At 39.1% G+C, this 14,248-nt stretch overlaps 1 protein-coding gene and 1 non-coding gene across 33 annotated transcripts in view; both read left to right on the top strand.

The window, feature by feature from the left end:
- FRYL (FRY like transcription coactivator) overlaps positions 1-14,248 on the top strand; it is a 351,368-nt gene that overhangs the window by 202,322 nt on the left and 134,798 nt on the right. For all 32 annotated transcript variants that reach the window (XR_014812414.1, XR_014812413.1, XR_014812412.1 and 29 more), the window contains 4 exons: positions 8,655-8,734; positions 9,117-9,197; positions 12,795-12,963; positions 13,252-13,344. Coding sequence is in view for 25 of the 32 variants with exons in the window: in XM_084971998.1 (XP_084828124.1) it covers positions 8,655-8,734; positions 9,117-9,197; positions 12,795-12,963; positions 13,252-13,344 (423 nt within the window). In the remaining 7 variants the exon portion in view is untranslated. The remainder of the gene's footprint in view (positions 1-8,654; positions 8,735-9,116; positions 9,198-12,794; positions 12,964-13,251; positions 13,345-14,248) is intronic.
- On the top strand, positions 6,952-7,053 carry LOC146400425 (U6 spliceosomal RNA). Its single transcript, XR_014813918.1, has one exon. It is a non-coding gene; the product is annotated as a U6 spliceosomal RNA (small nuclear RNA).

Raw genomic sequence — 14,248 nt, 5'->3', positions numbered from 1 at the left:
CAGCCTTTCACCAGGCTCTTTTTGAGTCCCTGCACAAAATCCTTTCAGATCCATGGTTCATGCGGCTTTTTTTTTTTTGCCTTTCCTAGGGCCGATCCTGCGGCATGTGGAGGTTCCCAGGCTAGGGGTCAAATCGGAGCTGTAGCCACCAGCCTACGCCAGAGCCACAGCAACGTGGGACCTGAGCTGCATCTGTGACCTACACCACAGCTCACAGCAATGCCAGATCCTTAACCCACTGAGTGAGGCCAGGGATCGAACCCATAACCTCATGGTTCCTAGTCGGATTCATTAACGACCAAACCAGGGAACTCCCTGATCCATGGTTCTTGTGGACTCAGAGGGTGAAAAGGGAGATGCAGTGGCTCTGATAGCTCATCCTTGGTTTTGGTTCTGTTACCGTATTGTTCTGACCTCCTGTTCCCTTTCCACTTACCCTTTCTCTCTTGTACCATTGCCTCAGACTTTCATTCAGATGCATCCATCAAAGAATAAAATATATCACCAAGAATACAACACACATTATTTAAAATCCTATATAGCTTTTTTCTTTCCTAGTAAAAAGGCAAGTCTTTTTAGCCTCTTCAAAACTAATAAAACTGCAGAAAATGAAGTAAAAATCAATACAACTCTCTGAAATATCATGACAAACGAACCCAATTTTTCCCATGTCAAAATAATGTAGGGTTTTAATAGATCCAGAGAGTAATCAATGTAATATATCTTGAATTTAATAGTACTTTTACTTTTGTCCCACATAATATACATATATTAGAATGTGATTCAGTTTTATTTTCTTGAGATGGACAGCCCCAGGCATATTGAAATATCAATACATGGTTGAGTCAGCCTTAAAGAGGAGTAAATATTCCTCATGGCTTAGTCCTTGACCTCATATGTTGTAAATTATTTGTTTGCTTGAATAATTTGTCATATCTTTCTCATACATTGTTATGTGTCACAATCACATATTTAGAACTTTTCAAAATGCACAAAGAACTCTGTATCCCTGGTACCAGCTGGTCATTACAATAGATTTTGGGAGCTAGGCACAGCAAGTGTTTTTAATCCCAGCTGTGTCTTTACTTCCTATGTAACTTGGGGAAGTTATTATCTGCTAATTCTTTCCCCTTCTGTAAAAGAGGAATAATAATGATATCATTTTTATAGAATCATGAGAATTAAATCCAATAATGCCTGAGACATGGAAAGTGCCCACTAAATGCTGTCTACAGTTTTTGTCTTATAGATAAATGTTCTTAGTTGTAGTGACTTGCTGAAGATTATAAAGCTAGTTCTCTTTTGATTAAAAAAAAAAAAAATTTTTTTTTTTCTTTTTTAAGGCCACACCCTCGGAATATGGAGGTTCCTAGGCAAGGTGTTCAATCGGAGCTACAGCTGCCCGCCTACACCACAGCAGTGCAGGATCCAAGCCTCATCTATGACCTACACTACAGCTCACAGCAACACCGGATCCTTAACCCACTGAGCAAGATCGGGGCTCGAACCTGTATCCTCATGGATACTAGTCTAATTCATTTCTGCTATGCCACAATGGGAACTCCCTAAAAAAAGTCTTTTTTAAATGGCTGCACTTGCAGCATATGGAAATTCCCAGGCCAGGGATTGAGTCTGAGCTGTAGCTGCAACCTATGCTGCAACTGCAGCTACGCCAGATCCTTTAACCCTGGCCAGGGATCGAACCTACACCTCTGTAGCCACCCAATATGCTATAGTTGGATTCTTAACCCACTGTGGCACAACAAGAACTCCCTCTTTTAAAGAAAGTTACTCTTATTGGTGAAATTGGTGATACAAAATTAGGTGAAATGGCCAGCATCTTGTAAACTTAAAGTTTAAATCATAACAAGTTAGAATTGAGTTTGTGTAAATATGATGAAATTAGTGTGGTTCACTATGGGAACTACATTAATTCAAGATGATTAAGGACTGCTTTTATTTTTTTCAAGAAAGTCAGAAGACTAGTTTTGGGGTCATGGCCAACTATAAATATTAGCCTGTTAGTGCAGAGGCTTTAAAATCCATGATAAAAGCATGCTTAAACAGCACTATAGCATTTAGGATGTTTGAAGCACTGTTCTTTTTATATTGAATTTTAGCCATACATTTATTCATTGAAACCAACAAGATTGGGAAAACAGGCTTATGAGCCACTTCATGTTCTTGGCTTGTTTTTTTTTTTGTTTTTCCTTTTTTTTTTGTTTTTTTTTTTTTTTGCATGTTTGTTTTTAGTTTTGTTTTTTTAATATATATATATATTTTAAATTAAAGTATGGTTGGTTTACAATGTTGTGCCAATTTCTGCTGTATAGCAAAGTGACTCAGTCATATATACATATATGTATATGTATGTGTGTATATATATACATATTTTTAAATATGCTTTTTCATCAGTCTATCCCAAGAGATTGGATATAGTTCCCTGTGCTGTACAGCAGGACCTCATTGCTTATCCATTCTAAGTGTAATAGTTTGCATCCACCAACTTCAAACTCCCAGTCCATCCCACTCGCTCCTCTCTCTGCTTTGGCAGCCACAAGTCTGGAGGCTTTGGGTCACTGCCATTTTCCCTACCAGCCTTGCCCTTAAATATCTCCATCTCATATTCTAGTTCCTTTATCAGCCCTACACTCCTCAGAGGTAAGAGTTATGTCCTAGATGTTCCTGTTTGTGGCTCAGCAGGCTAAGAACCCGACTAGAATCCATGAGAATGCGGGTTTGGTCCCTGGCCTTGCTCACTGGGTTAAAGATCTGGTGTTGCTGTGAGCTGTGGTGCAGGCCATGAATGCAGCTTGGATCCGGTGTTGCTGTAGTGTAGGCAACAGTTGCAGCTCCAGTTCAGCCCCTAGCCTGGGACATTCCACATGCCGCTGGTATAGCCCTAAAAAGAAGAAAAAGAAAAAAAAAGTATAACAATCACATCTTACTAATGAAGGAATTTCAGAATATTGGCTGATCAATTAAACACCATCACGGCCTGGCAATCTTTTATGTGGTACCTTGAGTACCTCTTTTTAGGAGACCATTCATCTCATATTAAGAAGAAACTAAAACCAGCATCCCCAAAATGCTCCCATATATGTCCCTATACCACAGCCACAGCAACACCAGATCCGAGCCTCATCTGCGACCTACATCACAGCTCACAGCAATGCCAGATCCTTAACCCACTGAGCGAGGCCAGGGATCGAACCTGCATCCTCATGGATTTGTTTCCGCTGAGCCACAACAGGAATTCCTATGATTATTATACTTTTGTAATGATGGGATGTGTTTGCCTATAAAAGATTGAAAAGCTTATAATTAGGCAGTCAATCATAAAATTCCTACTTAAAAGTATCTCTAGTTGCTGGGAGATCCTGGGTTTAAAGTTTCAGTTTACCAACGCAGGGACAAAGGTTAAGACTATTCTAGAGTCTCTGGATTCTCCAATGTTACTTTGTAGAATAAATTCAGATTTTTGCTCTTTTATTAACCTAGGATTTAAAAATCTCAGCTTCAGAGTTCTCTCATGTTTCAGTGGGTTAAGGATCTAGCATCATTGCTGTAGCCCGGGTCGATGCTGTGATGTGGGTTCGATCCCCGACCCAGGAACTTCCACATGCTGCAAGTGCAGCCAAAAAAAAAAAAAAAAAGTCTCAGCTTCTATAAACTGATGCATAAACTTCATTTCTTCATCGTATCCTTGGGTTATTTTTTTAAAGATTATCTGAGACCTAGAAAGAGTTTGGATCACAGCTGCTCACTCCTTCTTTGATTTCGTGATTGGGTAGTGTAGCAATCTCCCTCATCGTGCATTTTCTCCTAAATGAATTTCAGATACAGGCCTTTAGGGCAATCCCAATTTCTAGGAAGTCTGAAACGAATGTTCCTTCTGATTTCCTCTGGTTCACAATAAATACTGAGCCGCTTAACCAAGATGAGGCTGTAGCCAAAAGTCCTGGAGTAAAGGTTCCCCACGAGCCTTTTAAAGCTGTGTCAGCTGGAGTTCCCATCGTGGTGCAGTGGTTAATGAATCCAACTAGGAATCATGAGGGTGCGGGTTTGATCCCTGGCCTCGCTCAGTAGGTTAAGGATCCGGCGTTGCCGTGAGCTGTGGTGTGGGTCGCAGACGCGGCTTGGATCCCGCGTTGCTGTGGCTCTGGTGTAGGCCAGTGGCTACAGCTTCGATTAGACCCCTAGCCTGGGAACCTCCATATGCCACCAGTGAGGCCCTAGAAATGGCAAAAAGGCCAAAAATAAATAAATAAATAAATAAAAACATCAAGCTGTGTCAGCTATGTGCCTCCCTCTACTTCAGACTGTTTTTTTCAAAAGTGGTACCCTCTCCTCAGTGTTGTGTGAATCTAGTCACCTTCTCAATGACATGAGTGAAGGTAAATGTTCGGTATTGAATCTCTTTGCTCCTCATTACAATGTCATTATCATTACTCTTATCTAATGTCTCTCTCACATTCACTGGTTTTGAACTGGTTCCTGAATTATGAAGGCCTAAATTCAGCCCTCTTCCTGATAAGCTCCTGATTAATCTTTGTAAGAAATGTTATCTCCATCTAATTTATTTATTTATTTTGTCTTTTGTCTTTTTAGGGCTGCACCTTGGCATATGGTGGTTCCCAGGCTAGGGGTCCAAATGGAGCTACAGCTGCCGGCCTACACCACAGTCACAGCAATGTGGGATCCTTAACCCACAGAGCAAAGCCAGGGATCAAACCCACAACCTCATGGTTCCTAGTCGAATTCATTTCCGCTGCTCCACGATGGGAACTCCAAGTTATCTTCATTTTAAATAAAAGTCTCTCTCCTTCATCAGATCCTTAAGAAAAGCATTCTGACCGTCTCTGAGTAGTTATAGTTCTCTTGTATGTTCCCTAGTCTAGTTGGTGGCTTTCTTGATTATATTTAATATTTTTATGACAATTTCATCCGGTTGCTGAGGGGTTCTGTAAAGTATATTGCTAACCGTCTTAAGCAAGTGTAGAATTCCTGTGCATTGTGTTCTCATTGAACCCAGGTATACAGAATGGAATAAATCATGATCCTGCTTCAAGACAGCACTTATTCATTAATCTCTGCGTGACTTCCCTTGTATTTGTTCATTTGCAGTAGAACAGCTCCCTGTGCGCCTCCCACCCAAGACTCTGAGCACTTGACTGCTACCTAAAGTTTAAGCCTCATCGTGTAAATCTTCTCTAGGTCACTCCCTGACTATTTCCTAACCATCATACTGATTTTTATGTTAATGATCCCCTTCACTTTACAAAACATGTTCATGTGTCTGAAAAATAGTTTTTTCTTGTTTTCGAACTTTCTCAAGAATTGTATCATACTGTTTCTTGTCTTCTGGGACTTGCCTTTCCACTCAACATTATGTTACTGAGATGAATCAATGAAATGTATAGCTCTACATCATTATTTTCTTACAATGTGTGTAATTGCTAGGGCAGCCGAGCTCCCCACTCATAGGTTTGGTAGCCGGGGTTCTGCCAGTGAAACTGACAGAGGGCAGAGTAACAGGAAATGAGGTTTTTTTATGGCCGCATCTGGAGGCCTTCACAGACGAAAAGTGAAGACCCAAAGAAGGATTAGACCCGAGACCCTATTTTACCAAAGAGCCACATGTTGTGGAGAAGTGACAAGACAAAGAAAAGGGGTGTGGGTTCCTAGAGGTGGTAAACTGTGAGAAGGTACATTATCTGGGGAACACTGATGGAAGATAAGGGCTGTTTTCTCTTTGTAGATCCATCTCAGGGCCAACTGTGGTTCTAGTGAAAATGGTTGTTCTTTTCTTGGTGTAGAAAGGGGAGGAGAGACCACTTTTAGGGAGAAAGGAAGTGGATAGAGGGCTTTTCCTGCATCTGCTGTTTTTCAGTTGCCTTCAGCTCCAAATGATCCTTAAAGCCAATGTGCCACATTTTGTGGTGGCAAACTCTGCTCGTCACTAGGTCGCAGGCTGTAAGAAACATGGATTTAGACTTCCACCAGCAACGCATGTGAGACCCCGTTTATTCCCATCACCTCTCCTGGTTGATACCGTCACACTTATCTTTCTCTTCACCAAACAGGTATCAAATAATACCTTGTGTATTTTCATTCTCCTTATTCCTGGTGGCATCAAGCATCTTGTCGTACATGTTTATTGTCCTAGGAATAAGGATGGCAAAGTGCAAAACCAGAAAATTATAAAACTTCCCTGAAAGCCTTTAAAGAGGTGGGAAGCTATCTCATGTAAATGTGTCAGAACACAGTGATTCCCAAATTGATCTATGGATTTATTGCAACTCCAGTAAATATCTGAAGTTTTTATGGAACCTGAAAAGATGGCTCTAGATTGAATAGGACAGAACAGTAGCCAAGCTTTCACTGAGGAAAAGGGAAGACTTTACAGTGCCAGACATCAGAAATTGTTAGTAAGCTCTGATAATTAAGATGGCATGATTTTAATATAGACATATGTAAAGTGGTAGAATACAACACTCAGAAAGAGAGGCACAGCCATCTAGACCTGGAATCTCTAGCTGTGGTGACTTGTATAATCTTTGACCCATCAGTTCCTCCTTTTGGACTCTTTTCCATGGAGCTATGAAAGTAAATAAATTCACAAGATGTTCATTGCATAACATATACATTGAATTTTCAAAATCTGGAATGAAATTGTTCATTAATAGGGAGCTTATTAAGTACACTGTAATTTTTATATGTGTATAAATTTTTATGTACATATAAGTATATATATACACTTATATACATACATATGTAATATGCATACATATATTTACACACACACACACACACACACTATTATATGGCTGCTAAATAGCATATGGAGGAGCTCTTAAGTACTGACCTGGAAGGATGCATCATTCCGATAAGTGAAAGTAAGGTGTAGGAGTTCCCACTGTGGTGCAATGGGTTAGGAATCCGACTACAGTGCTCGCTTCAGCAGCACGTATACTAAAATTGGAATGATACAGAGACAATTAGCCACTGCTCAAGGATGACATGCAAATTCGTGAAGCAGTCCATATTTTATTTTGTTTTTTATTTTTTCTTCTTTTTAGGGCCTCACCCATGGCATAGGGAAGTTCCCAGGCTAGGGCTCGAATCAGAACTGTAGCTGCTGGCCTACGCCACAGCCACAGCAATGCCAGATCCAAGCTGCATCTCCGACTTACACCACAGCTCATGGCAATGCCAGATCCTTAACCCACTGAGCAAGGCCAGGAATCAGACCCGAATCCTCATGGATACTAGTTGGGTTCGTTAACCACTGAGCCATGATGGGAACTCTCAAGCATTCCATATTTAAAAAGAAAAAAATCGGACTGCAGTGGCTTGGGTTCCTGTGGAGTTGAACACCTGGCAGAGTGGGTTAAAGGATCCAGCGTTGCCACACCTGCAGCATAGGTCAAAACTGTGGCTCAGATTCAGTCCTTTGCCTGAGAATGTCCATATGCAGCAGGTATGGCCATTTAAAAACAAAAAACCGTGTGTGTGTGTGTGTGTGTGTGTGTGTGTGTCAGCTTGGAAGTGCTCAGTAGTGATTATATGTGGGGGATGGGGCAGGTACTTTCTAGTTTAAATGTTCTGATGTGTTTTCTGAATTAGGAACCAGTGTGTAATTTTTAAAGAACTAAACAAAACAAACATATTTGAGTGACGGGTTTCTAATACTTATTAATAAAGCCATAAGTAGTTTTAAATAGTTGGAAAAGTTGCTGTCCCTTTTGGATCCTGTTAGGATAGAAAATCAAACTCTATGGAATATGTGCTGGGCTCAAAGATTGTTTTCCTATAGGTGTTGTAGAGAATTACACATGAGTTGTTTTTAACTTTCTGACAGCGACAATGGTAGTAACAGCTACTATTTTTTTCATCTGTATAGTCCATAGGTCAATGATTTTTGTGATTATGAACCTAATACTCTTGAATTTAGGGCTTGGTAAATTTAGATGTTCAACTAAGTTCTTCAAGAAAAAATAATAACATTCTTAGGAAAGGGGAATATCAACAGGTTACTAGTAGATCCTATCATGAAAATTAAAATTAATTATCGATGTGGTTGAAATGATGCGACTACTCACTAAAGACATAACCTGTGTAGCATTCACTTGATGTTTGGGGTCTTTTTTCATTTTTAAAAATTATATTGAAATATAATTGATTTACAATGTTGTCCTAATTTTTCCTCTGTAACGAAGTGATTCAGTTATACATGTAAACATATGCATTCTTTTTAAAATTCTTTCCCCGTAAAGGTTATATCAGAATATTGAGTAGAGTTTCCTATGCTATTATGGCAGATCCCTGCTGACCCATCCATTCCATAGACAAGAGTGTGCATATGCCCAATCCCAAATCCCCAGTCTATCCCTCACTCACACCTTTCTCCTTTGGTAACCATAAGTTTGTTTTCAAAGTCTGTGAGTCTGTTTTATAAATAAGTTCATTTTATCATTTTTTAAGATTTCACATATAAGTGATATCATATGATATTTGTCTTTGTCTGGCTTCACATAGTATGATAATCTCTAGGTCGAGCCATGTTGCTACAGATGGCATTATTGGATTCTTTTTCATGGCTGAGTAATATTCAATTGTATATAATACCACATCTTTTTTTTTTCTTCTAGATTCCTGTTCATCCTGTGCCCGATCCCTTAGTTCATGAAGTTCTAAACTTAGCTTTTAAGCACTTTAAACACAAGGAAGGGTAAGTAAAATACTTAAAGGATTGTTGCTTTTTTCTGCAGTCCAGTTTTAGACTGTTCATTTAACCTCTCATGGATCATTTGTTTCTAGAATTCAAAGCAATTATCTTCCCTAGTTTTTCTAATCCACACAAGATGCTTATGAGAAAGATTTTATAAAATTAATTCTTAAAGCCATTGATTGGATTCTTAAGAATCAGGTTAAGTTTCCTGACAAAGTTAAATCTCAAGATAGATGGAAATTCATGTGGTTTTTTTATCCTCCAAGTGAATCTTCAGAGAAAATTTATGCCATACCCTGATAGGGAATTTTCAGATTTATTTAGAAAGTGAGTTTGTAGAACAATGCAGTGAAATAATACATTTTCTTTTTTGTTCTTTTAGATATTCAGGAACCAACACTGGGAATGTGCATATTATTGCAGATTTATATGCAGAAGTGATAGGCGTTCTTGCCCAATCAAAGTAAGTTTTATAGATACTGATTTTGATTTGTTTTATGTTTTAGAAAGCTTCACCACTAACAGAATAGACACTGACAATTTTATGTCTGCTATTTTTTTCATAGAGTTACTGTTCAGTCTCCTCCACCTTTTATTCTTTCACACTCTGTTCTTTAGAGGATTTTTAAGTGACACTCATACTTCACTTCTACAACTTGTTTCCATTTGTTTGGGGTTTTCCATAAAACCTGAATTGAGGAAGTGAGAAATTACCAAGAATAGTCAAAATATTACCTTATTCCTTATTTTTCACATTTCGATGAGAAGTGTTTTTAAAAATCTTTCTTTTAGAACTCGTCTTAGCTAATAGTTACTTTAAATACTTTCTAGTCGAGTGCTTTTATTTCTGAGATAGCAATGCAGTGTCTTCCTTCTAACCATCTTATTAGTAATGAACCGAGTTTTGAATCAGTACAAGACATACCAGAAAGGAAGATAAAAGATACTGGATTATACCATAAAAGAGGTTATTCATTAGGAGTTACCCTCATTGAGTTGTATTGAACTGTTGTTACAGTAAACAATAAAATGGGCATTTGTTTTTAGTATCTTGTGCTTACACTAAAGACCTTGGAAGATTTGGGGGTTTTTTTGTGTGTGTTTTTATCTTTTTAGGGCTGCACCTGCAGCACATGGAGGTTCCCAGGCTAGAGGTCAAATCGGAGCTGTAGCTGCTGGCCTACACCACAGCCACAGCAACACCAGATCCAAGCTACGTCTGCAACCTACACCACAGCTCATGGCAATGCCAGATCATTAACCCACTGAGCAAGGCCATAGATCAAACCTGCATCCTCATGGATACTAGTTGGATTCGTTTCCTCTGAGCCATGACGGGAACTCTGACTCGGGAAGATTTTGAATTTCCTTTGTTGCTTCTGAGAAATTTGTAAGGAAAAAAAAAATATATATATATCAATTCAGATTTTTTTTGTGTTCCATTTAAAGAGTCAGTCTTTGGCTCTGAAATCCTCATATAACAATCTTTTTAAATACTACGAAAGCAAACACATTTATTGTTAATGTTTGGTAGTATAGATATTAATATTAAGTAATATGTCTTATTTAGTATTTGGTATTTAGTATCTATTTATTATTATTTATTTTTTATCCTTTATAATCCACCAGGGGCCCTGGTATACCCAGTGCTATAGAACTTAGAACATAGTTGGACTATTTGAAATGACAGACTCAGACAGTAATACTTTAACAAGGCATTTATATTGAATCAACAATGAATCTCTGTCTCAGAAATATAGATATAAAAACATGAGCAATGATATATTTTTTATGGTACATATATATTCAGGCTATTTTAATTTTTACTGAAAATGGATTCCTGGAGTTCCCATGGTGGCTTGGTGGTAACGAACCCAACTAATATCCGTGAGGACTCAGGTTTGATCCCTGGCTTCACTCTCAGTGGGTTAAGGATCCAGCGTTGCCATAAGCTGTGTGGTGTAGATCACAGCCGTGGCTTGGATCCTGCATTGCTGTGGCTGTGGCGTAGGCTGGCCGCTGTAGCTCCGATTTGAACCCTAGCCTGGGAACTTCCATATGCCATGGATATAGCCCTAAAAAGCAAAAGGAAAAAAGAAAAAAAGAAAAGAAAAATAAAGTGATTTTTCTATCAGGAATATAGGTTAGAAATTCTAAATAATACATTAACAAGTTAGATCCAGAAAAAACTACATCATAGCTAAGATAAATCTAGGATGGGAAGGACAGTAAATCTAAATCTAGGATGGGAAAGACAGTGGATTTATGAAAATGATGCTCAGCCTCACTGATCTAGTTGTAAGAGAAATGCCACTCAAACCAGTATTGAGGTATTTCCACCTGTACGTACAGTGAGCGTGGGAAAAAATGTGGATAGAGCCACATCAGGTTAAGCCAATGGCTCTGACATGCAGAGGACAGGTGGTGAGGTGGGAAAGAGGCGGGGGGAGAGGAAGGCCAGTGGTATTTTAGAATCTTGTCTGTGCATTTCCTTTGATTGTAGTGACTAATAATTTCATGGGAAATTTAATAAAAGAGAAACCCTTTGAATGCTAACACTTCCATGGGAAGATTTTTATCCACTTCATAATTTCTTTATAAAATACAAATACCTTCATGGAAAATGCTGTTGTTTTCTTCAAGACTCAGATGGAAGTAGACAAGTTATATGTCCTATTATGTATCCCTATTCCATTAATAGGTGATTAAATGTCCATATTTAATTAATATGTACTCAGTGACCATTGGGAAGTATGCTTTGTCAATTTTAACTTTTAAGAACTGGTTTCCCCAAATAACACTAGCAGTAAAATCTTTCATTGTTTCATAATATGTGGAATTATTATTAACAGATTATTAGATATCTTTTTTGGTTTTTTGTTTGTTTGTTTTGTCTTTTTGCATTTCCGAGGCATATGGAGGTTCCCAGGCTAGGGGTTGAATCAGGGCTGTAGCCACCAGCCTACGCCAGAGCCACAGCAACTTGGGATCCGAGCCGTGTCTGTGACCCACATCACAGCTCATGGCAACACTGAATCCTTAACCCACTGAACAAGGGCAGGGATGGAACTGGCAACCTCATGGTTCCTAGTCGGATTCGTTAACCACTGCACCACGACGGGAACTCCTAGATATCTTTTTCCAGTGTAAGCAAAGAAAAACTTAGTAGCCTTAGCAGTTGTGGTCATTTGAATCCAGGATGGTTCTTGCATTGTGAGAGCGCTTTGATTCTCTAGCTTCTTCACATCGTGAGACCATTGTGCTCTCATTCATCTTCTTCAGTTTCTCTACAGCGTAATGAGGTATTAATGTTAAGTGATAATTAGTGGTTTACAATTGATTGGTTTATTTCTTTGAACAAATGTGAGATCTCCAGCCTGCTTGCCATGTAATTCAAATTGCAGACTTTATGGGAAGGAGCCTTGCAAATGCCCTGATGGCTCAGCAGGATAAGGATCGGATGTTGTCTGCTGTCACTTTAGTCACTGCTGTGGTGTGAGTTTGATCCCTGGCTTGGGAGCTTGTGCATACCATAAAAAAAAGAAAAAGAAAAGAAAAGAAAAAAAGCCTTAAAATTAGAGACACTCTCTGATTTACATGTGGATGTTTTATGGTGGGTTATTAGATCTTATTTTTATGTTGATTAACAACGGTTAAATGGTAATGTTGCTATATTGACGGAATAAGAAACTCATTTCTCCTTAGGAAACTTCTGATTTGACAAAGAAATGAACAGCAACTTTATTTTTATTTTTGTGTTTTTAGGGCCACACTCGTGGCATATGGAGGTTCCCAGGCTAGGTGTCGAATCAGAGCCGTAGCTGCTGGCTTATGCCACAGCAACACCAGATCTGAGCTGCAGCTGCGACCTACACCACAGCTCACAGCAAGGCCGGATCCTTAACCCATTGAGCAAGGCCAGGGTTCAAATCCTCGTCCTCATGAATACTAGTCGGGTTTGTTTCCACTGAGCCATGGGGGGAACTCCCTCAGCCTTAAGTATCTTGTGGGAAATGAGTGTTTTAAATTCATATCATCTTGTGTACCATGTCTATTAAAGGTTTCAGGCTGTGAGGAAGAAGTTTGTGACAGAATTAAAGGAACTGCGACAAAAGGAACAAAGTCCACATGTGGTTCAAAGTGTCATCAGCTTAATCATGGGAATGAAGTTTTTCCGAGTGAAAATGTATCCTGTAGAAGATTTTGAAGCATCATTTCAGTTCATGCAGGTGATCTACCATCTCAACTGCAGTAATTAGAATTGGCCCAACATTAGTTGTTTTTTGCTTTTCATGACTTTTTAAAAGAAACAAAAATAAAGTAGTGACATTGTTATTAGCTCTTTATTTCAAGTGTTAAACTGTTGTCACAAGTGTGAATTAACTTTCTCGTTACGTTTGAGCATGATTTGATCTTAGCTTTCTGATAAAATTACAGTGCTTACAAAATTATTGCAATGTTAAAAATGTATTTAATCTTCCTCTGTTGTAAATCTCCTGTACCTTTTCCCTCTCAAGGAATGTGCTCAGTATTTCTTGGAAGTAAAAGATAAAGATATAAAACACGCCCTTGCTGGTTTATTTGTGGAGATTCTTATCCCTGTAGCTGCTGTAAGTATATTTTTATGTTTATGTTCTATTTTAAAAGTACTTTTTCACTAAAGCCATTGCCACATGAAATATTCTTACTTTCTGGTAATTCCTAGGCAGTTAAGTGGAAACTTTGAATGTAATGTGGGGGTGGGGAAAATGGTTATTAGACATATAGCAGAAAAGCATCGATAAGTCTTTTAATTAAAAAACAAGCCCAGGAGTGCCCATCGTGGCTCAGTAGTTAAGGAATCCGACTAGGAACCATGAGGTTGCAGGTTCGATCCCTGGCCTTGATCAGTGGGTTAGGGATCCAGCGTTGCCGTGAGCTGTGGTGTAGGTTGCAGACGCGGCTCAGATCCCACATTGCTGTGGCTCTGGCGTAGGCCGGTGACTACAGCTTCGATTAGACCCCTAGCCTGGGAACCTGCATATGCCGTGGGAGTGGCCCTAGAAATGGCAAAAAGACAAAAAGAAAAAAGCAAAACAAAAAAACAAAAACAAAAAAAATAAGCCCAGGCCCGTAAGATTTAGAGACATTTAGGAAGGCGGAGGATTTTCGGCCCAAAAGTGATGCTTATCTCAAGTAGCTCCATGTAAATACTTCATTTCCTCGTGGCATTTACTCCTCTGAAAATGGCAGCCATTTTAATGCCTCCAAAAAACTTAAAAATACTATGACATATATCCTGGAGTTTATAAGACTGCCTCGATTTTAAATGTTCATTTCTGTAGCTGTGTGGCAGTCATCACACCTGTCAAAACATGTATTCTTTTTTTTTTTTTTTTTTTTTTTTTTTTTTTGTCTTTTTGCCATTTCTTGGGCGACTCCCGCGGCATATGGAGGTTCCCAGGCTAGGGGTCGAATCGGAGCTGTAGCCACCGGTCTACGCCACAGCCACAGCAACTTGGGATCCGAGCTGCA

The sequence above is a fragment of the Sus scrofa genome, chromosome 8 (genome assembly GCF_054392235.1).
Source record: "Sus scrofa isolate SSC_HxYL_T2T_F1_AM1 chromosome 8, Sscrofa_HxYL_maternal_Yorkshire_Landrace_v2.0, whole genome shotgun sequence".
Classification (NCBI taxonomy): Eukaryota; Metazoa; Chordata; class Mammalia; order Artiodactyla; family Suidae; genus Sus; species Sus scrofa.
The sequence above is the reverse complement of the archived record's forward strand: the minus strand, read 5'-3'. Positions and strand labels throughout refer to the sequence as shown.